The 22424-nt window shown below is 44.1% G+C and overlaps 1 protein-coding gene across 11 annotated transcripts in view; it reads left to right on the top strand.

Annotated features, from left to right (window-relative positions):
* Positions 1 to 33: 33 nt before the first annotated feature.
* LYRM7 (LYR motif containing 7) overlaps positions 34 to 22424 on the top strand; it is a 28963-nt gene continuing 6572 nt past the window's right edge. The window contains exons 1-6 of one of the 11 annotated variants that reach the window (XR_003859093.1): positions 317 to 385; positions 6166 to 6239; positions 8532 to 8602; positions 9889 to 10068; positions 10894 to 11129; positions 13572 to 13657. Coding sequence is in view for 2 of the 11 variants with exons in the window: in XM_029618941.1 (XP_029474801.1) it covers positions 262 to 385; positions 6166 to 6239; positions 20453 to 20534 (280 nt within the window). In the remaining 9 variants the exon portion in view is untranslated. The other 10 variants (XR_003859099.1, XR_003859085.1, XR_003859090.1 and 7 more) reach the window with 10 other exon arrangements.

The following is a 22424-nucleotide window of genomic DNA, read 5'->3' as shown; positions in this document are numbered from 1 at the left end:
CACAGAGGCGGATTAGAGGCAGAGTCGCGGGCGCTTTGGGGAATCGTGCGCAGGCGCGGAGCGCGGTGCTCTGGGACGCATGGGGAGCTGTGGCAGGATGAAGGTGAAGCGTGGGTTAAAGGGCTGTGGCTTGGTTGTGCGTGGTTTCTGCGCAGTCATTGTTGTTGATGTGTTGGCTGCCGCAGTCAGGCTGCAGGCGCCTGCAGGGTCCAGAACGCTTGCTGCTCTCTTTCTGACTGAAGGAGGGGACCGAGCCATTTCATGGGACTGGAATTTCAAGCGTGGCAGATCCTCGAGCTGGATGACCTGCGAGCTTCTCGGGATCCTGCGGCCGGAGGGAGAAGTAGGAGGGGAAGAGAGCAGGGTAGTAAGCCCAACGCCTTAGGTGACAGTGATGTGCTGTTTTAGAGAACCTTATAGAATTAGTTTATGAACACAAAGTATCTCATTGACACCACCACCACTAAACATTTATAGAGCACTGTGTAGATGCGCATAAGAGAGTCCCTATGGGGCAATGTCTCCAAATGGATTTGTTTTGTGTACACCATGACAAGGATTAACTTCATTCCTACTGGTTTTTTATTTGTAAAGTGCTAATAGACAAAATGCAGTGCTGTACAAATATGCATAAGAAACAGTCCCTATTCCATGGAGTTTTCAACCTAGTCAGACTAATATACGGTACATGACAATCAAGTCTATGAGAAGTGTGTTTATGTTGATTATGAGCTCAGTCTCTCAGATTTACTGTTATGGCTTTCCTCAATGCACACATTTGTACAAAAGAGCCTCTTGTTGGCATTCATACGATGTAATATGTGTAGACAACATATCAAGGTGCACTTTGAAGTTTCTTTTAATCAGGCAGGTGGCATTCGGTACAGTTTTGAGTATCTCTGTAACTTTCTGCCATGTTTCTTCATCTCTGTATCCTTTGATACTTGAAGATCTTTTCTCTTCATATCATGTTTAGCAGGAGTAGGCAACTCCAGTCCTGGAGTTTCAAAAATGGATCGGGTTTTTAGGATATCAACAATGAATACCTATGAGGTATTTTTGTGCATGCACTGCCTCCATTGTATGCAAGTATATCTGGTGCATAGAATAGTCACTTGGTACTGACACTCAGGCTGACACAGTACAGTGCGCTCCGGCGGAGCGCACTGTTAACCCGTGATTGGACACGCATTTTTGATGCACTAGCTATAGCGCGTCAAAACGCGCGTCCAATCCCCCCGAACCTAATAGCGCCCGCAATATGCAAATGCATGTTGATGGCCCTATTAGGTATTCCCGCGCGATTCAGAAAGCAAAATATGCAGCCAAGCCGCACATTTTACTTTCAGAAATTAGCGCCTACCCAAAGGTAGGCGTTAATTTCTCCGGGCACCGGGAAAGTGCACAGAAAAGCAGTAAAAACTGAAAGTCCTGAAAGTTTTAAAAAAAAAATTGAAATTGGCCCGCGGCTCGCGGGTTGAAAACCAGACGCTCAATTTTGCTGGTGTCCGGTTTCCAAACTCGTGGCTGTCAGCGGGTTTGAGAACTGAAGCCGGCAAAATTGAGCGTCTGCTGTCAAACCCGCTGACAGCCGCCGCTCCTGTCCAAAAAGAGGCGCTAGGGACGCGCTAGTGTCCCTAGCGCCTCTTTTTGCCGCAGGCCCTAATTGAAATATTATTTACTGTATCACGCGCACAGGATTGTTACTGTTGGAGTGTGTTCCATAATACAGGTGTAACTTTGTGCAGGGTTAGTTTGTGTGCATTATTGCAAATCCTGAGAGTCTGTTAGGTGCTATATTTCTCTTTCCATTTCTCCAGGTTCACACTGCATGCAGAGTGGCTTTTTTGTTTTTCCATTCCAGTTTCTGTCTCCATATTTATAATTTGTGGTTTTTCTGTACTTGGTGAAGGGTGTGTGACAGAGGTGAGGCACTTAACTAGCATGTAGGCATTTGTATCCATCTCATTTGTTGTGTTTTCTCAATAGGACATGCATTAGTGGTAAATTACTGTCTTTTCATAAGGAAGGCTATTGTGTCTGGTAGTAAAGGGAGTTTGTTTTGCTTTTACTGAGATGTCATCAGAACCAGAATATCTTTTTTGTATGGCAAGTTGTACAGGATAATGCCCTAGATCTGCTCTGCACTCATTGCTGGGGGTTGAGGGGATTCCTGCGGATGCAGAGAGCATGTTTACATTTAGCCCTGTGTTGGTCACATGTTCAGTGTGTCCCGCATGTGAGAACCATCTATCAGGTGTGTCCCGGCCAAAAAAAGGTTGAGAACCACTGCTTTAAACATTGCTTTATTTTGCTGTTAGAGGTATGTGGGCTGCCATCTTGTATGATGACAAATGCTTCAACATGCTATGAGTAGGGTTGTACCCTGACCCAGGTCAATTCTGACAGGCTGATATAGTTTGGGTTTTCCCCCCTCCCTTTTTGTAAAGAAATATTTCTTTTGATTACTCTTGAGTCTACCCCTTTTCATCTTCATCCCGTGACCCCCCTCATTCTAGATCCTCCTTTCTGTTGAAAAAGGCTCGGCATCTGTGTATATATTCTTTGGTGGTATTTATCTCTCTGTTCTATCTCCCCTTTCCATCATTTCCTCCAGGAATACATGTTTGGATCAAATTCAGTCTCATATGCTTTATTATGAAGACTGTTGACCATTTTAGTAGCTATTATCTGGACCAACTATTTGGATTATATACTTTTGAAATTGTAATCTCCTATATTGTACATAGTACTCCAAATGAGGTCTCATCAAAAAGTTAGGCAATATTGCTTTCCCCTTCCCGGCTGGCTGGTCCTCTCCCTTATTTACCCCAAGCACCCTTATGGTTTTGCCATCACCTTATCTATCTGTTTGGCCATCTTAAGATCATCAGCTAGGTCCTGTTTTGTGCCCAGATCTTCATCCCCTTGGTTTTGCAACCCAAATGCCTGACCCTGCATGTTTTCACTTTAAATCTTAGCTGACAGATCATTCTTCAGGTTTCACTAACTACCTCCTCATATTTCCACACATGATATCCTTCTGTAAAAAGACAAACCTTTCCTGATAGCTCTTCCACAATATTGCTTATGAAAATGTTAAACAGAACTGGTAACCCTGTATCACCGCACTGGTGTTAAACAGAACTGGTAACCCTGTATCACCGCACTGGTAACCTCCCTCTCCTGTTAACCCTCATTTCCTAATACTCAAGTGGATCATCAGGAAAACCACATTACTTTGTTCAGAAGAGGAGGAATTGGGGGAGAAGGAGCAGTGCTTTTCTGTCAGATCTAGAAAAAAAGAAATCAGTAACAGCAGATCATTTTCAGTTGAAAGTTTAGGGGTCCACCTTCCCAATCATCAAATAGTTGGAAGGTTATACTTTTTCACAAGGGAGGGGACCCAGTCAACAACAGACAAGTGGATTCTTAAAATCAAAAGAACAGGTTGTGCAATGGAGCAAAGAAGGAAATCTATTTAGAAAAATTGGATGCCAGCCCAAATGTTTAGGAGCCAGAACAAAATTTTCCTATCTTTTTTTAAAATGTGTATTTATTTATTTATTTTATTTAGCTCACACCTTTTCATTGGTAACTCAAGGTGAGTTACATTCAAGTACTATAGATATTTCCCTGTCCCCAGTGGGCTCACAATCTGAGGCCCTGATTCACTGCGGGGTTTTCCCATAGACACAAAATGGGAGAAAAGCCTTAATGAATCTGGCCCTCAGTTTGTACCTGAGGCAATGGAGGTGAAGTGACTCGCTCAAGGTCACAAAGAGCAGCAATGGGATTTGAATCCTGCTCTAACCATTAGGCTTTTTTTTTTTGGACTTTTTCTTGTTTTTGTTTGCCCGCTTTTGGATCACTTTCATTTTTGTATCCTTTGCTTATTTATTTCTTACCTGCTTTTTTGTTTATTTTGTCCTTTTTTGGAGCGTGGGTGAGGGAGATTGGATGGGGTTTTTTTGCCCGAAGGCTTGCCAATTCTTGAAAATCATTTTTTTTATAATTGACAGTCTTGTCAGATTTCTATTGCTAACCTAACTTTTCTATGGCCATATGTTTTATTCTCAGAACTTAGCGAGAATTCAGAGTAGTTTAAGAGTTAAAATACTTCAATCAATTTACTTAAGACCATTAAATGTGCATTGTTGGGTCAGACTAAAAAGATCCATCGAGCCCAGCGTCTTGGCTGTGACAGTGGCCAGTCCAAATCACTAGGAGGTATCTGGCAGATCCCAAAGAGTAGATGCATTACTTGTTGCGCTCTCCCAGGAATAAGCATTGACATTCTCAAGTCTGATGATTTATGGATTTTACCTCCAGGAAGTTGTCAGGCCATTACCACATCCTCCAGCAATAAATTCCACAACTTCATTGTGTGTTGAGTGAAAAAATACATGTTCTGAATTGTTTTACATCTACTGGTTTTTTTTTTTTTAGTTTATGGAGTATCTCCTAGTTTAAGTAGGTATTTGAAAGGGTAAATAACCATCTCCTTTTTTACTTGTTCTACCACACTCAAGGTTTTTTAAAGCTCTGTCGTATCCCTTCTGTTGTCTCTTCTTCAAGCTCAAGAGCTCTATCTAAACCTTCTTCATAAGTGAGTCATTCCACCCCTTTCTATTTAATTTTTATTCAGATGTTAGTATTATTAATCTAAGCAAGTTTGACTTTTACAAAACATGGAGATATTAAGGAAAACAAGAAAATAAAAATTCTAAACGTATAAGAAAAATATCCATTAATAAACTACAATATAGGGGGGTTATTACTAAGAAATAAATTGTAAAAAAATACAGCCTATTTCATCAAAATTCGTGTTCATGCTGTTCAAACGCTAAGAATAGAACTAGTGAAGGGAGCTCATCACAGGTCTTTTCAATGAACTAGGATCGAAAAACACATACAGTATACGTAGAACTGTTGAAAGTGGTATTTTGGTGATGTAGGACGTTTTCTTGATATCTGCACTAAGGGCCTGATTTTCAAAAGCATTTAAACGCTTTAAAACTGGGTTTTTGAAATTTCTATAGTCTATGCCATTGAATTGTTTTACACGCATTAAGTGCACTTAACGCAGATAAATGGCTTTTGAAAATTGCTAGGCAACATTTGGGATCTGAATGTCAAATATGAAAATATGACATTTATTTGGTGTTTTATCTACAGGGAGTTACAGTATTTTATTAGTCAAGACTAAAATCTTTGTAGGTTGTACTGGCTTTCATTGTACCAACAGCAACAACAAAAGATTGTAATATATGAGCTTTTGAGAATACAATGGGCCCGCCTTCACATGGTTGAATTGATGGAGCATCTGAATCCAGGCAGGCATCAAAACTCTGATTTCTTCCTTTTTCTTCTGCAGCAAACTGAAAAGAAAGCTATTGAGACGAGTGCAAGTATATACACAGAGTAAAATAAGAGTTTAATGTTGAAGTGTCCAGTGTTAATGTACTGTCAACCATTTGAGGCTGGTCAATTATTTTAGTACACGTTAAAGGGATGTTTGTCTGTCTTTATCATCTAATCACAAAATGAAGGATATGCAGTGTGTTTAGATGATATTTGACATTTTAGCATGCAGTGAAAGAGGTGATTTTGAAAAGGCCAAGAATGAATAGGATCTTCGCTGTCAAAGCATTGAGGCACTGTTAAGTGCTGCCCTCATTCTACTGAGAAACAGACGGATACAAGCAACCACTCATGAAAAGTACTCCTTGGGGCAATATTCAGCTGCTGAGCAGCTCGACTAGTTAGCCGGATAACCTTTTCTGGTTAACTAGCAGGTTATATTCAGTGGCGGAGTCACACCTTGGAATATACATGGCTATTCTAAAGTTAGCTAGATATGTTTATCCAGTTAACTTTAGGACATGTTAATGGCCACGACCAGTTAGTCGCTTAATTTAGCCGGCTAACTTCGCTCCGCCCTCTCCCAGAACACCCAGACTTACCCAACTAAATTCTAGCCAGATAAAGTTTAAATCTGCCTGCTTAACCATTTAGATGGATACATTTTCAGTTATCAGTCTATATGGCATTTGAAAATCTACATCCAGATTTCTAACCTGCACAGATGTGATTATTTTGAAGAATAAATGAAGTTTGTTTTCCTGCACTGCTGTTCACTAATGCAGTGTCCCTTGCTAACAGGTTTTACAGCTATTCAGAACATTACACCGAACAAGGACAGCAGGTTTTTAAGAACGATGGGAGAGCACTGGAAGGTAAGAGCACTCCGCTTTGGATTGAAGCATCTCTCAAATACACAGGGTCAGGAGTTCATTTTGTATTGTCAAAATGGTTTTAAAAGGGGTTCCCCCCCCTCACGTAAATGAAATACAGAAATCCCCTCTGGTTCAGATGTCAGCTTTAGGCTATTCTCAGCTTTCGGAATAGAGTTCTGTTTTAAAGAGTTACACCAGCATAGTCCATCAAAACCTTGCTGTTGGAGTGTCTATGGAGCTTCAGAAGTAGAAATAACTTTTAGAAAAATATTTAATAATTTGGGGCTTTCTTTCTGGGTGCTGTGCACGCAGTTATTCCCAGCTGTACACTTACCTGCATTTCATGAAGAGCACCGTATTTATTTTTCTCCTTCGGTTCGAATTATGTGGTTAGGGAAGAGATTCATCATACCTGCATGTGAATTGTTGTGAGTGCCAAATAAATACTGATAGAAATAGATGACATGCAGCTGAGCTTATTAGGGAGACGCTGTTATAGACTCCCCATAGTGCTTCTCATTTTATTCTTGTGCATCAACATTTTTGAAAATCAGGATGCAGTTTGGTTTATTAAAATGATATACACGCACGGTTCATAAAATAACTGCCTCCATGTATAAATTGGGGTTATTACACGAGTGTTATATTTTTTCACAGCTAAAATATTCGTGCATATGTTTATAAAATAGAGCATACTTTCTCTTTATTTACTTTGGAAACTATATGCATACTTTCAGAGCAGAACTACGCTGTATTATATAAACTGTGCAGCTCTAACCTCACAGTTTATAAAATACGAGTATTAATCTCCACACATCCACTTGCAATCGCAAATTCAGTTCTGTGAATAGATTTGAAAGTTAGGCTCCTAGGAAATACGCTGGCCATCCTAAATGTCTGCAATACAAGAGCAGCTCTTGTATTTTATGTCTTGTATCTTATGGTTGTGATTTCTTGTATGTGTACAATATAAACATATGAAAGCTTAAGTTTATAAAAAAAAAAAAAAGTTGCCCATCTGAAAATATGTAGTGCTGTGTTTAAGTGCTGGACATTCAGGGGCAACATTTCAACCAAGTTAACTGTTTGAACTGGTCAAGTTGAAGTGACTGTTCAACATCCAAAAATGTACTACTACATCCCCAAAAATGATAAAGAATAGACTATAAATACAAAAAACAAGAGGTAAAGAAAACTGTTATATTAAAAATAAAAATGTAAAATATGTAGTGTCATATGTATCGTGCTCGCAAATACACCTTAACGTAGACAGCACTCAATTTATAATCCTCCATCTACAGTCCCAGTTGTACTCTGTGAAATAATCAGTGCCAACCATAAATATTTAAAAAATTACTTGTCTTATGTTGATGGTACTTTGATGACCCCACATTTTTGTAAAATCTCCCAGATGTTGAAACTGTGCAGAAGTGTAAAAAAAAGTGTGCCCTTCTCAATCATTCCTGCTCTTGAAAAACGCTGGTTAACAAACATTTGTCTACATTTTGTAAAAATCAAACAATAATATACAAATATAGAAGCAACTTCAGTATCCAAAAATAAATTAAAACCGGACGCTAGCGTTTCGGCGAGTAACTTCACCAGGTTCAGGAGTAACCTCCTGTCTGTGTTCAGCAGTTCCTTTAACAAAGATCACGTATCGCCATCAATGCCAAATTCTTAATGGACCGCAGCCGACCTCACAGGCAAAGATCTGTGGGAACAGATCACAAAACCTGTCGTCGGTTTAAAGTGCTGGCCTACTATTGAAGTTGCATTCAATTGGATAAAAATAATCACAGCTTTTAAACATCAGGTGAATAAAAGATAATAAAAAAAAATTGTGGTAATAAATGGAAAAATCCAATTCATTATTTCAGCCTGCCAGTGCTACAGCTGTTTCTATATACCTTCTATGTTCTGCCATCCTAAGACTAAATAAATCCATTTGGATCTGAACGAATAACTGAGGATTGTTTGTATTTTGCCTTTTTTGGATCGAGTCTATAATTTGATATGCTTATCTGCCTCCTCACCCTTTTCTGGTACCACATATTTTGATACAATAATTTTGTTTACCTCCTTGTTCTTTTTCCATTCTTCGTCATCCTAAAGCTAAATAATTAACCTAACAGGACCTCTGCTAGACAGTGCTTTTGGCAGATAGACGGGGATCCATTTATTGGGGAGGAGGGAGAGAAGGATGACAAAATGGATGTAAAAATGCTAGAAATGAATAGGGGAGGGAAGAGAAATAATGCAAATAAAAGCATCCATTTTTTTTGTTTAAAGCTGCAAGACTAAAGATTAACGAAGCATTCAAGAAGAACAGGGAAGAAACCTCTCCTGAGAAAGTAGCTGAGGTACAGTAGCTTTATAGTCTTCTTGCTTGAAATGTCCCCATATTAGGGTTTTCACTCGGCACCCCAGCCTCTAACCCAGTACCTGATGATCCTGCATCGCTCAACTCAGCCAGGGAAACCACCAAAGATTAAAACAGCTCCGGCGTTGTCGCAGTAAGCATTGCTCCTTCTGCACCTGGCCCGGAAGTAAATTTGTTTCCCGGCACTCCGGAGGTATTCACCACGCTTGCCCTTTGCGACAGTGGTTGTCTGAGTTCTGGGCTCAGATAAGCCTCCTCTGCCGGCGTGGACGACTCTTCCAAACCACCCCGCACATCAGGCTCCTCAGCTCTCGGTGTCAACGCTGGTGAGGCCATAAAATAAGTGATTTCTAGCTGGTGAATTGGGGAAGGGAGAGGAGCAGAGGGATACACCGCACCTTTCCTTTTCACTTAGAGGGCATTTCAGCCAAGGAAAAACACATTTTTTCCAAAACCAAGCTGGAGCCACTCGCACTCTCGACCTCACTGGGCTGCCATTTTGATTCCTCCCCCGAAACATGCCCTGTTCTGGTACAAGCTGAACCTTCATCTAAACCATCCCCATTCCCTGCAGGTTGAGCTCTTAGGTTCCAGAGGCTGGCAGGATTTAGGTAGGTCCTGAGGGCGGGTCAAAAACAGGGCAGGCAGCGGGCAGCGTGTAGTCAGAGTTCATGGCAAGGTCAGGTCCAGGCAGCAGGCAAGACAGTAGTCCATGTCTGTAGATGAGGTCAGATCCAGTTGAACAGTAGGGAGGCTTGGAACAGTACAGAGCAAGGATGAAGCCAGACTGGATGGCTGGCAGAACTGCATTGTACTTAGCAAAAGGACCTTTTGCAGAGGTAAGGAAGAGCAGAGTGGATGAACCTTAAATAGGGTGCCGGGTGAGGTCATCACTAGGCTCTGTGAAGCGGCTTTCCTGCTGCAGGACATTTAAGGTGAGTGAGAAACCTAAGGCTGGCACAGAAAGAAGGGGGAACAGTGTCCTGGAGGCGTCCCTGCTACATGGCACGCTTTGGTGGCATCCAGGGCTTCAACAGTGCATGGGGTGAGTGCAGCCGGTTGCAGGACCTGCCAAACTTAACAATACCCCCCCTTCTAAGCCCCCTCCCCAGCCTCCTGCTTTGGCTTTTGGGAAGAATGTTGATGGAATACTTTTACCATCTAATGATCTGGGAAGTTAGATACAAGTTCCAAAGGAGGTTCTGCAAATTCTTTCAGTTTTGGAGGAACACGAATGAGCATCAGCCCATTGATCCTTTTTTGCAGGAGGGGATCCTTTGAAGAAAGGGAAGAATGGCTCATGGGTCCCTGTATTGTGTTGAGTGAGGACAGCCCATGCCCCAATGGCAGTGGCTTCTACCTCCAGATGAATGGCTTTGAGGAAATTGAGCAGTCAGCAGAGCTGTGAGGCAATAAGGTTTTAGGCGGTGGCTTATTGCACAATCGGTAAGTGTTGCATACTAGAGTGGCAGGCCTGGCAGGTCAGGCAAGAGGGTCCAAGCCACCATGACTGGAGGCAAGATGTGAGTGGAACAATGCCTTTGGCAGGAGGGGCCCCAGTGGGTAATTTGCAGTGGAGGCTAGTCGATAGAAGGTTGGTGGAGTCTGAGCCAGCTCAACCCAAGAATGACAGGGTTGACCGCTTTGGATAGTACATAGAACTCATGCTTTCCTGATCTGCTTGGGGATAGGTAAGGTGGCCCTGGTCAAGCAGCCAGACAAAAGCCCGCCATAGACTGAAGAAATGGTGTGGACTGTGGTCAAGGGGGTAATGGGCCAGCCATACTGGTGCGGCAGTGACTCCTGGATGAAATTGCCCACTGCTCCAGAATCAAGCAATGCCTTAGTCTTAATGGTATGCTTCCCGAAGATGAGACACACAGGTACCACCGGCAGCAGGGATGGAGCCAGGTGACTTAGGACTGTCTTCCCACCTAAACCCCCATTCTGAGGTTTGCCCGACTTCCTGGGGCAGTGGCTAGTGAAATACCCCTGTGTGGTGCAGTAGAGGCAGAGTTTATGCTATCTTTGCCTCCGTTTCTCTTCTCCCAAGAGCCCAGATATACACAACTGCATGGGTTCTTTGGAGGTGCTAATTATCATGGGGTCCAAGGTGTGCTTCAGGGGATACCAAATGCATAGGTCGGTGGGATGTCTTCTTCTCCTGGGCTTGTTCCTAGAACTTTAAATCTATGTCGATAGCCAGGGCAATGAGTACGTCCAGAGAGAGTGGAAAATCTTAGCCTGTCAGTTTGTCCTTTATTTTCTCAGCTAGTCCTTGCCAGAAAAATGGATGGTCATCTTCACCCCAGCCAAGCTCAGAGGTCAGGGTACGAAATTCTACTGCATGCTCGCCCCCGGTGTAAGTGCCTTGACTAATACCTAGCAACTCTGTGGCTGCGGACGAAACATGGTCAGGCTTATCAAAAATGTGGCGAAACTTTCGTACAAAGTTGTCAAAGCTCCCAAGAAGTGGAGCATCTCATTCCCACAAGAAAGAGGTCCAGGTAAGGGCAGGGCCATCCAATAAGGAGAGTATATATATCACCTTGACACTCTTAATGGGAAATGAGCCACATGAAGTTCAAAGTGCATCTTACATACATTGAGGAACCTTCTGCATCCTTTAGGGTTGCCACCATACCTGGGAGGCAGCGAAAGATGCAGAATGGATTCAGAGGTCCAAGCAAAGCGGGTGGAGGATTCCCCTTAGCTGATGCTAGAGCTGGTAGTTGAGCCTGCTTGGTGTCCAGTCACCGAGCAAGACCCTGAAGTAATCCAAGCACATGGTTAAGCTGCTACTGGGCTTGCTCTGTTAAACCTTGAAGAAGGCTGGCCAGGGAATTCAGTTGGTCCTGTTGTTGTTGCTGCTGCATCTAGAGTGCCAATCTGGCAATGGACTGATCTAGGAACATGTTCGCCAAGCTCATGGCCTCAGCATCTAATAATTGTGAGCCCTTGTGCCATGGCGCGGTCGATGCAGCCTAGTAAGCATACCTACTAGGCCCCTGCCAAAAGCTGGTAAACACGCCCTTTTCTGGGTCACGCTGGAGCTTTGCCTAAATCAGCCCCGTTCCCCACAGGTTGAGCCCTTGAGTTCCAGGGCTGGCAGGACTTAGGCAGGTCCCAAGGGCAGTCCAAGAGAGAGTCCAGGGACATGACAGGCAGGGCAGGCAGTGGGCAAGGTGTAGTCAGAGTTTGTGGCAAGGTCAGGTACAGACGGCAGGCAAGGAGTTGTCAAATTCGGTAGCTGAGATCAGATCCATTTGAGCAGTCAGGAGGGCTGGAAAGGTATGGAGCAAGAATGAGGCAAGGCTTGGACGAGGCCTGACTTGGACGGCTGGCATAACACGCACTGCACTAGGCAGGAGCACCTGTTGCTGAGGCAAGGAAGAGCAGAGTGGCTGGACCTTAAATAGGGCGCCGGGTGAGGTCATCACTAGGTGCCTTGAAGCAGCTTTCTTGCCACCTGGCCTTTAAAGTGTGTGCGGTTGTGCATGTGCGCACCTAAGGCTGGCGTGGAGAGGTGGAGGCAAGGTGTCCTAGTGGCATCTGTGCCACATGGCACTCTTTAGCAGCAGCCGGGATCTTGGCAGTGCACGGGGTAAGTGCGGCTGGTTGCGTTGCTGGCTCAAACAAGTGCAAATCATGCATTTGATACAACCAACATAAACTAGAGGGCACTCGTATTGGATAGTGTGAAGTGCAGACTGTATGCTCTGTGTGTGATCTTGTATCCCATACCGAGATGGCACTACCCAATATGGTGGAATTGCACAAATCACATGACTCACATGGATAGTGGCCTGAAATTCCTTGAGCAGTAGGAGATTAACATAATGATAAAGCAGCACGCACTACCTATTCTCTGATATTAATCCCCTTTGAATAAGATATTGGGGGTTCTTCTGAGAACACAGAGTGCATGGAAAAAATGTTCCAATGTTTGAGAGTCAATGCTGTCACCTTGTGGGACAAACTAGTATAGCCAGGGATCTTCACTTTTAGTTTTTATTGTTCTTTATTTTTCCTGGAAATTTATCAGGGTTTATTATGACCAAAACAAAAATAGGAGAAAATCCATTCAAAAAAATGGTTCATTATTTTTCTGGGTAAATATCTGAGTTTATGTTGGTGGACAGAAGCAAGGACAATAAAACTATATTTAGCACCTACCCACTCAGCAGCATCCACATCTCTACCCTAATCCCCTGCCTAGTATAACACTCTTTCCCCCACCCCCCGCAACAGCATTCATCCTTACTGGTGGTGGCTCCAGGCTTCTCCTCTCGCCTTCAACAGCAGGCTTACTGAGACTTCTGCATTCTGCAGCACTGCACTTCTGCTTTTGTGCAGGACCAATTTTAAGCCCATCGCCTCTGATCCAAAGTGACTCCCGCATAGCCTCTAGCAGCATGCTGTTCCAAGGGCACGGGATGAAACATCCTGTAAATCTGGACTCCTGTGGAGCTGGCTGATGATGTCACATCCTCCAGGAGTATATAAGGAGGTCTCTTGCAATCAGCCCGCCCCTCAGCAAAATGTCTCCTGGTGCCCTTGTGATCCAGTGTGATGATTGCCTTGTTGTGTAATGTGTTCTTTGTCTTGTTTCCTTGTTTATCCTACTTCTATGCTCTGTACCTTGTTCCTGCCTCTGCTTGTTTCCTTCCTTGCTTGTCTTGTTTGTCTTGGACTGACTACCTAGATCCTGGCCCCTGCCTGTCTGCTGCCTGCCACTTTCCACAACCATTGCTCATATTCGACTGTCACTCACCATAGCACTAGGAACCCACCTAAGTCCTGCTGGCTGCCAGAACCCAAGGGCTCAACCTGTGGGGAGGTGGCTGGTATAGGTGAAGCTCCAGCCGGTCCCACCTATGGGTGCTTTTGTCAGCTACTGGGGTGATGCCAACCACACTACAGCTACAAGGCTCCACTTCCTTCCACAGTGTTACAGCCACGGAGCCTGCTGGGAATTGCTTCTGGTGGACAGGGCTTGCGTCAAATGCATTTGTGACACCAGGCAGAAGGAACTTTGGTTGCATGGTGAGTGAGGAGGTGGGACTCAAAACAGCATGGGCAGTACTGGAGGGTGAGTGCTTTCACTAGTGGGATGGGGTGTGGGATTTGAAACACAGCCCACACTGGCCTCCAGCAGTGGCTGGAGGCCTTGAATGCTGTAGCTACAGCTCAGGAGCAGCTTTGTAATCAACCTTAAATTAGGGTGAATATCAGTTTAAATAGATTGTCACCTTTGGAAATATCTAGGAATCTATGGGTAAAAATTGGCTTAAAATGAAGGACCCTAAGTGTAGCATAATACACATATATATTTGATGTAGAATTATATTGCAGTAATTGCTGATGATCTGCAAACCTTCCTCTCTTATATGCAGTTTTAATAGTGTTTACTGAATATCCTCAAGAATAAAATCTCTTAAAGTATCTGCTTGCTGTTTAAAATCCTTCAATTCTTAACACCAGAGGAGGTGCAGGGGAGTTATGATGCAGACCTTCAGATACCTGAAAGGTTTTAATGTTGCACAATCAATAACAAACCTTTTCCACTGGAAAGAAATCAGTAGAACTAGGGATCACGAAATGAAACTCCAGGGAGGATGACTCAGAACCAACATCAGGAAATATTTATTTACAGAAAGGGTGGTGGATGCCTGGAATGCCCTTCCGAAAAAGGTGGTGAGGACAATAACAGTGAAAGAAATCAAAGGGGCATGAGAGAAACACTGTGCATCCCTAAAGGCTAGAGGATGGAAATGAGTGCATGGGGGTTAGTATAGCGGTTACTACCCTTAACCAATAAGCCTTCATACTGTTGATGCAACTCCATCTTTGCTCTCTGCTTCAATGGCAGGGGGAAAAGGGGAATTAGATTCAGACAGCAACCAACAAGGACATTGAATTTTATGGTCTGGGAAAACAAGCATGGGGGGTAACTTGCTGATGTGGCTATTACTACCCTTAACCAATAAGCCTGAAACTTTAATGCAACTCCAACATTGCTCTCTGCTTCGATGGCAGGAAGTGACAGGGAGTTGGATTCAAACTGCAACCAACAAGGGCCCTAACTTGATGGTCTGGGAAACTGATAAGTATGGCACGACGGACACTACCATAAGCTTGCTGGTTAGACTGGATGGACCATTTGGTCCTTTTCTGCCCTCATTTCTATGTTAATTAAAAAAAAATTGCCCTATTGGCAAACCTAAGTTAAAGGGTCTCAGATGGAGGCTTTGAAAATGCAGTAAGTTATTGCACTCTATAGGTTTGCGATTATAAGGTGGTGTAATAGAGATATATTGTTTGCAGATCTTAATATCTAAGAAAGGAATCCTGTCATGGTGATAATCCAACGTAATCTGTAGGTCAATATTAAAAGAATTGAGCCATTGATTAAAAACTAACAACTTTTACTCTGTTCCCAACCACATAAAGATATCATTGTTTATATCTGCTCCAAGCCATAATCTTTATAAACCAGGTTGAGGAATATATAAAACCTTCTTTAAATTTAGCAACATACAAATTTACTATGCCTGATACTATGAGCGATCCCATTGCAACGCCATGTAATTGCAGGTAGATATGGATTGAAAGCAAAAATAATTCTTAGATAATACTAATGTGACCAATTCTAAAATAAAGAATGATGGACTCCTTTGCAGTAAGGGTCTTTTATTAAGTATGCTCTTCACCAGGTTTAATACTGCATGTTGAGGGATATTACTATATAGATTCTATATCCATGGTGGCCAGAAATGCTGCAGAAGTATCAGGATCTCTCTGCTGAAGGTACATCACCTGAGGAGTGGTAGAATTTTAATGGGCAGCATCAGAGCATGGCGAGCTGGTTCCCGCTTTCTGCAGTATACACTGCCCACAGCACCTTCTCATCTTCCCATTCCTGTGCCTTCTCCTTTGAGTCCTTCCAAACTCTGTCCTATATCCAGGCTGACTGAGATGGGGAAAGCATGCACTGAGCACTGGATGTGACTTACCTTGTGTTGGGAGTACCAGCAGTGAAGGAGCTGCGACAACCAAAGTAACTAACTTAGGCCTAGAGCCACTAAGCAACAATGTTTGTTTTTTTTTGTGGGAGAGGTCCCACTGTTGTTGTGGGAAGGGGGCGCCATTGTACTGGATCCCCTCCCCTGATAAAAGATTGTGGCTCAGTGACTGATTCTTTTGTCTCTGTGCCAAACACTGCAGGGCAAAATAACACAGCAAGCAGCCCTTTAGTTGTGATGGTGGCCCCAACCTCAAGGGACCACTATTGCCTTAAAGGGCCGACCACTGAAGAAGTTGCCCGCTGAAAAACTTTTATAAAGGTGGTTCAGGGGTAACCCTGACCCCAATAGACATGTAGAAGCTGTTAAGCGCCACACCACTTTTTATTACGCTTATAGGCAGGGAGACAAGAACACTTAGATTTTTATTGAAAGCATAATTTTTTATTAAACAAAATAAGTATTCTTGAGAGATGCTGATGCCATGCCTCTGAAAAACAGATCACCAGCATCTCATCGTATACAGGAAGTGATCCTTCTTTTATAGATAACATACAATATTGTGAAAGATTCTAGTATGCGTGACTGCCTTAGAGAATAATTTACATTGGTTGTCATGTCAACAGCATGATAAGATCATCCCTAGCTACCCCTGAGTATTTCTCCAAGGTGGAGCCCATTTACCATCACTTTTTAGGTAGTCTTTTGTTCTGTTAGAATCTTGCTGGTGAAGATAATTAACACATCTGTGGCTGTGTTTATAGAAACCCCTGAGAAAGAATGCTTCTGTAGTGTCCATATAGCCTGAAGGTCCCGCCGTTGGTTTCTGCTTTAAGTTCCCACCGTTGGTTTCTGCTTTATTTGACCCTCTGATTAGGCATCTTATGGAGCCAGCTTGACTGCCTGTACAGATATCCTGGGAATTCTGCAAGTCATTCTCAATAAGTCACTTAGAGTTCATGCAGCCAAGGCAGGCTAGGAAAACCAGGGGATTCTGGGACACATTTTCCTTTCTCCATGTTGGTTTTCTGTTCATGCACACTCATCAAAGTATTGGGGTATATGGCCTCCCGAACCCCTCTCTCCCTGCAAAGGTGTGAATTGAAATAAATGGGGTTTAGGGACCCTTCTCCTGCATCCCCTGAAACTATAAATTAAGAAGCAGGTCCTGCTATGGGGCTGGAGCAATCGCTAACCCCCTGCCCAATTGATGCCATTTTTCAAAATGGCGCTGACCTGAACTTGCCCATCACATGATAGGGTCAAGGTTGGGTGTCTACCAATAGGGGTGCTCTTGGGTGCCTCAGCCCCATCACGGGACATGCTCCTTTATTTTAAGGTTCAGGGTGCCTGGGGTGGGGGGTCCCTGAACCCCATTTATTTCAGTTTACAGCATTGGGGAGAAGGGGTGTCCCTGAACCACCAATGACTTTTATTTTAAACTATGGAGGGGCCAGGGCCATCGCTGTGCATTCATTTATATTGTTTTTTAACTTTGTGGAGTTGGGTCTGCTTCGAGTGGTGGTCCCAGGTTGAGCCGGAGGTCACCCTGATCCCCGCTAAACCTCTTCTTTTTTTTAAGTCATGGCTTTTTTTTTTTCATTGCTCAGAGAATTTAACACGGAAGCATTGGGACTTGCGTTAGGATCCCAGGGCTCTAACATTGCATTTACCAAATTTTGAAAAGTTGGTGTTATTTTATCGCGGCTGACCACTTTCTTGGTCAGCCGTGATAAATATTTGCATCAACTTGACTAGTAGTGACCTGCTTTGCATGCATTTGCATTATTCATGCATGCAGATTGCATGCAAAAGAGATCGTTGTCATGGGGGAGGGTACCAGGAGTAGGCCATGCAAATTATCACGTACAGGGGCGGATTGTGGGAAAATAGTGGCCCGGGGGATTTTTCTCCATACTGGCCCATGGGTACCCAATTACACATACAATTTGGTGAGTCACCAAATACAGAATAAAGGGACCATAAAATATACACACAAATGCACAGACAAACTGAACGAAATCACAACAAGTTAGACTATAAGTAATGCAGCAATGGAAAAACAGAAAATACCATCATTCCTCATAAAACATCAACAATAAAATCAAGAACTATAAAACATCACAATAGGAAAATCATACTAAAAATATATATTTAACTCAGGGAAATTTTAAAACATTTGTATATAACACCAATAAAATATTTCAAAAAGAGCAGACATCAAATAATATTCAATAATTAAAACTAATAAGGATTTTAAAAAGCCCCTGCTGTCCCCTTCTGTGGGAGTTCTTGATTTCCAGCCACCCTGATATTGTCGAGGATTAGGAGGTTATCCTCTCTCTCTCACACATATTCACATGTCCATTCTCTCTCACACATACACTGTCACATACATACACATTCATGCTCTTATATCCACCATAACCTCTCGCTCTCACTGACACTGACACACTCTCAGGCTCTAAGACACTCTCTCCCCCTCCACACACAAACTCTTACTCCCTTGGATTTTCTCATACACACTCACTGGCTCCCTCACATACACACAAACACACACACACCCAGGCAGGCTCCCATTCATTTTCACACCACTCCCTCCCCATCCCCCAGGCATGCACGCATTCATTCTCACACACACAGACCCCCAGGCAGACACCCATGCATTCACACACATACACCCCCAGGCAGAGTCCCATTCATACACATGCACACACTAAAGGCAGACCCCCCTCTCTTTTGCCAGCAACCTCGGAACCTCTCTCATTCCTCTGCTGCCATTGTCACTGCTGCCGCATGGCTATTGGGGAGGTGCTGATTGCTGCTATTGGCACTGAAGCCCATTCTGCTGCCTCCTCTGTGCAGGCCCCGTGGGCTTCCACTTTCTCCATGCTGATCTCGTACATTGTGAGATCCGCATAGAGAAAGTGCTACTCTTGCACATTCCCAAAGATTACATGTGCCAATCACTAAAAAGTCTTTTTTTTTTTTTTACCTTTGCTGTCTGATCTTAGCTTTCTAATTGGTTGGTCACAGGCTTTTATTTTCCACCTTCCCTTTCTTATTTTTTTTGCCCCGTCCGCAGCAACCAGCCAATTTTTGCCAGTTTCCTTTTATATTGTCTTTTTTTCTGTTTCTTTTCTCTCCATCTTCTTCCCTCAAACACACAGTCAGGTTCTCATTCTCACATGCATTTCTCTCTCACACACACACAGGCTTCACTGTCACAAGCTCTCTCTCATACAACATTCATACAGTCTCTCACTGGCACATGCTGTCTGACTCTCACACACAGGCTCTCTCTCACTCCCACATGCTGTCTTGCTCAAGCACAAGCTCTCACTGTCACATGCTGTCTCTCATACAATCAGTCATACACACAGGCTGTCACTGTCACATGCTGTCTCTCTCACACACACACACAAAGGCTCTCACATGCTGTCTCTGCAAACATTCAGGACCTCACTCTCACACACAATCTCTCAACTCATCTCATACACGCACACACACACACACTCTATAGACCCTCGGCCTCTCTCTCACCTCTGGGCCTCCTCTTCGCAGGTCGCCGCAGAGTGGACTCTGCAGCGACCCTGATCTTCTCGGGCCGCGGCGGCCCTGCTACTGGGCCTTTTCCTCTTTACGGGCCGTTGCGACTCACGGCGGCCCGGAAGCGCTGCTCCTCTTCTGCACGCGCTGATGCTCCTCCTCCTTCCTGCCCACGCGGCTCCGGCAACGGTTACTTCCGGGGCTGCACAGGCAGGAAGGAGGAGGAGCATCAGCGCGTTTAAACGCGATCTTTTTCTTCGGGCCATGGTGACGTGAGCCTCACCACAGCCCTGCCAGTCTGCCTGTCGCAGCGCCGCCTGATCCTCCCTGCGCCCAGGGGCATTGGCTCCCCTCGGTATACCAATGCTCACAGTGGCCCAGGCCTAGTGCTTCCACCGGTCCTGCCCGCAGGTTTCTCTTCGGGCCGCAACGCCAGCAGACCCTCTTCTTGTCTTTGGCCAGGAAGTTTAAAAAAAAAAAAAATCACATGATGGGAGCGACCGGCCCACGGGGGAAGCCCGATCCCCCGATAGGCCAATCCGCCCCTGATCGCGTATATCGTGCGATATCTCCACAAAAGTGCTCTTTCATGTGACATATGCTGTTTAACATATGTTGGAGCACTACCAAGGCATGATTCATCAGCCTGTTAGCCAGCTGTCTGCACTTCCCTTATCCTAAACTTATATATAGATGGAGCTGGTCAGTTGTGACGGGTTCATATGTATCTTTGCCCCTTCGCTCCCTTTGGTTTAAAATTTGGAAGAGGAATTAGTGGAGCTTTCAGTGCTTCCCGAGGTTTTCTCTTGGCCGTATGAATCCTCTCCATATCCTCACTGCCTCCTCTGAGGATGGTGCGCCACACATCATTTTTGTTAATGTAGGTGTATCTGGGGCTTGAAAAGGTTGGTAAACACTGTTAGGATGATAATGAGTGCGTCTCTAGGGAATCCTAGTTTACTGACTGCTATAACAGTACTAGGGCGATTTGTGTGAGCCAAAGAGGTTAACATTGAGAAACAAAATCTAAAACTTCTGTGATGTAAAACTTATTAGGCATTATTTATAAGTATACTCATAATTTATTTATTTATTTTTTTTGGGGGGGGGATATCTTCTTTACTGTTCTTTAAAGAATGCGCACAGGGATCATGTGGATGCTATTAAATCATAAATATAAACATCTGCATTAATCAAGAAGAAAACGTGCAGTGGGTATGGAATACCACGTAAGACGTTCCTCTTGTTTTTAACAGCTAATGAAAATGGGTTCTGATGTTGAATTTCTGCTTAGAACATCTGTCATACAGGGAGTTCACACGGATTCCAACATAATAAGTAAGTACGTTTGTGAACATTGGTGCTAAGTGGAAATTCTGTCATTGTTAAGTGCCGTGGTAAACACTGCAGGTTACAAGAATTGTCCACTGACAATCAGACATGAATCAGCAGTGCCAGCTCTCGGCTTAACCAGCGCTCTGTGCAAAAATTGAAATGAGAGCCACCCCCCCCCCCTCCCCACGTCACCCAAAACACAAGTGTACACAGGGCCAGCTCTAGGGCAGTGGCACCCTGGCTGAAAATCATTTATGGTGCCCCTCCCCTGCAACTGATCCTTGCTCCTCTGGGGCAAAGGGTAAGGTGGTCAGACTGGGAGGGAGGAGGGAGAAGGGTGAACACCACACACACACACACCCCCACACCCACACCCTTCAGATTGACATGGATTAGCAACAGTGGATACCCTGACCTCAGCACTCTCCCCATTCCCTCCCCACCACTGCTCCAATGCTGGCCTTAGAAATACAGAAATGCCGCATTTCTGTAGCTAGAGAATGTGTATCTGCAGAATAAAAAGACATTTTTTTCATTTTCTATCAATCATGTATCCGTGGATCACACATTACCAGCAGGACTGAACCAAACAATCTCCAACACACATTTCAGATTTTGTCTAGATAACCAAGAAGTAAAGCACATCCCTAGGCTATGAATACCATGACCTGACATTAACTTTATCAGGCAACTTGGCTTTAAGACATTACAAGAAAAACTCCTAAGGGTCCAATATATAATAAAGGAAGCCCTGGACAGTTTTAGCTACCCATCAAAACTATGTTTAATATCATCTTACAGCTTTGCATCAATAATTTTAGAAAATGGATACAAGATCTTATTCAGATGGGGGCAGATTTTCAAAGGGTTATGCGCGTAAGATACGCGTGTAACCCCCGAAAAGCTGCCCCTGCGCGCCGAGCCTATCTTGCGTAGGCTCGGCGGCGCGCACAAGCCCCGGGATGCGCGTATGTCTCAGGGCTTGCAAAAAGGGGCGGGACGTGGCGGGGCATAGCCTGAGCCTCCAGACACAGCGGCCATTTGCCGCTGTGCCCGGGATCGCGGGCCGGCTGTTGGCCGGCGTGCGTAACTTCTTCAACAAAGGTAAGGGGGGGAGGGTTCTAGGTAGGGCTGGGGGGCGGGTTAGGGAGGGGAAGGTGCGGGGGGGGGGCGGAAGGAAAGTTCCCTCCGAGGCCGCTCTGATTTCAGAGCGGCCTCGGAGGGAACGGAGGCAGGCTGCGCGGCTCGGCGAGCACAAGTTGCACAATTGTGCACTCCCTTGCGCGCGCCGACCCTGGATTTTATAACATGCGCGCAGCTGCACTCGCATGTTATAAAATCGGGCGTAGATTTGTTTGCGCCGGGTTGCGTGAACAAATCTGCGCCCGCACGCAGGTTTTTAAATCTGCCCCATGATATTTAAGACATCGGTGCTTACACAAAATATAGCCACAGGTGGCAGTTAAATGTTGGAGACAAATGTAGAATAAAGAGATCAAACAGCATAAACAGAAGTGTGCAGACAAAAGCTGAACTGGAAATCATAAGTCAGATGATGTAGGCAATGCAATAATATAAAAACAGAAACATCTCTATTCCTCATAATCAAACAGTAAAATGAAGAAATATAAATCAGGAAACCTAATCGTATAACCATGCTATTAAAAAGAATAAATATTTCAAAACATCTGATGAATAGAACATCCAATAATCATTAGAAATTTCCCAAAACACCAATAAAATATTTCAAAACAGCAGAAACATCAAATAACACCGAAGAATTAAAACTAATAAGGATAAAAAAAAATCCTGCTCTCCATACCTGGGATCTTTTGATTTCCAGTCACCCTGAGGTTATCAAGGATTAGAGAAGGAGACTGTACTAATGTTATT

Source organism: Rhinatrema bivittatum, chromosome 1 (genome assembly GCF_901001135.1).
Source record: "Rhinatrema bivittatum chromosome 1, aRhiBiv1.1, whole genome shotgun sequence".
Taxonomy (NCBI): domain Eukaryota; kingdom Metazoa; phylum Chordata; class Amphibia; order Gymnophiona; family Rhinatrematidae; genus Rhinatrema; species Rhinatrema bivittatum.
Note: the sequence above shows the minus strand (reverse complement) of the source record. Positions and strands in the feature narration are given on the sequence as shown.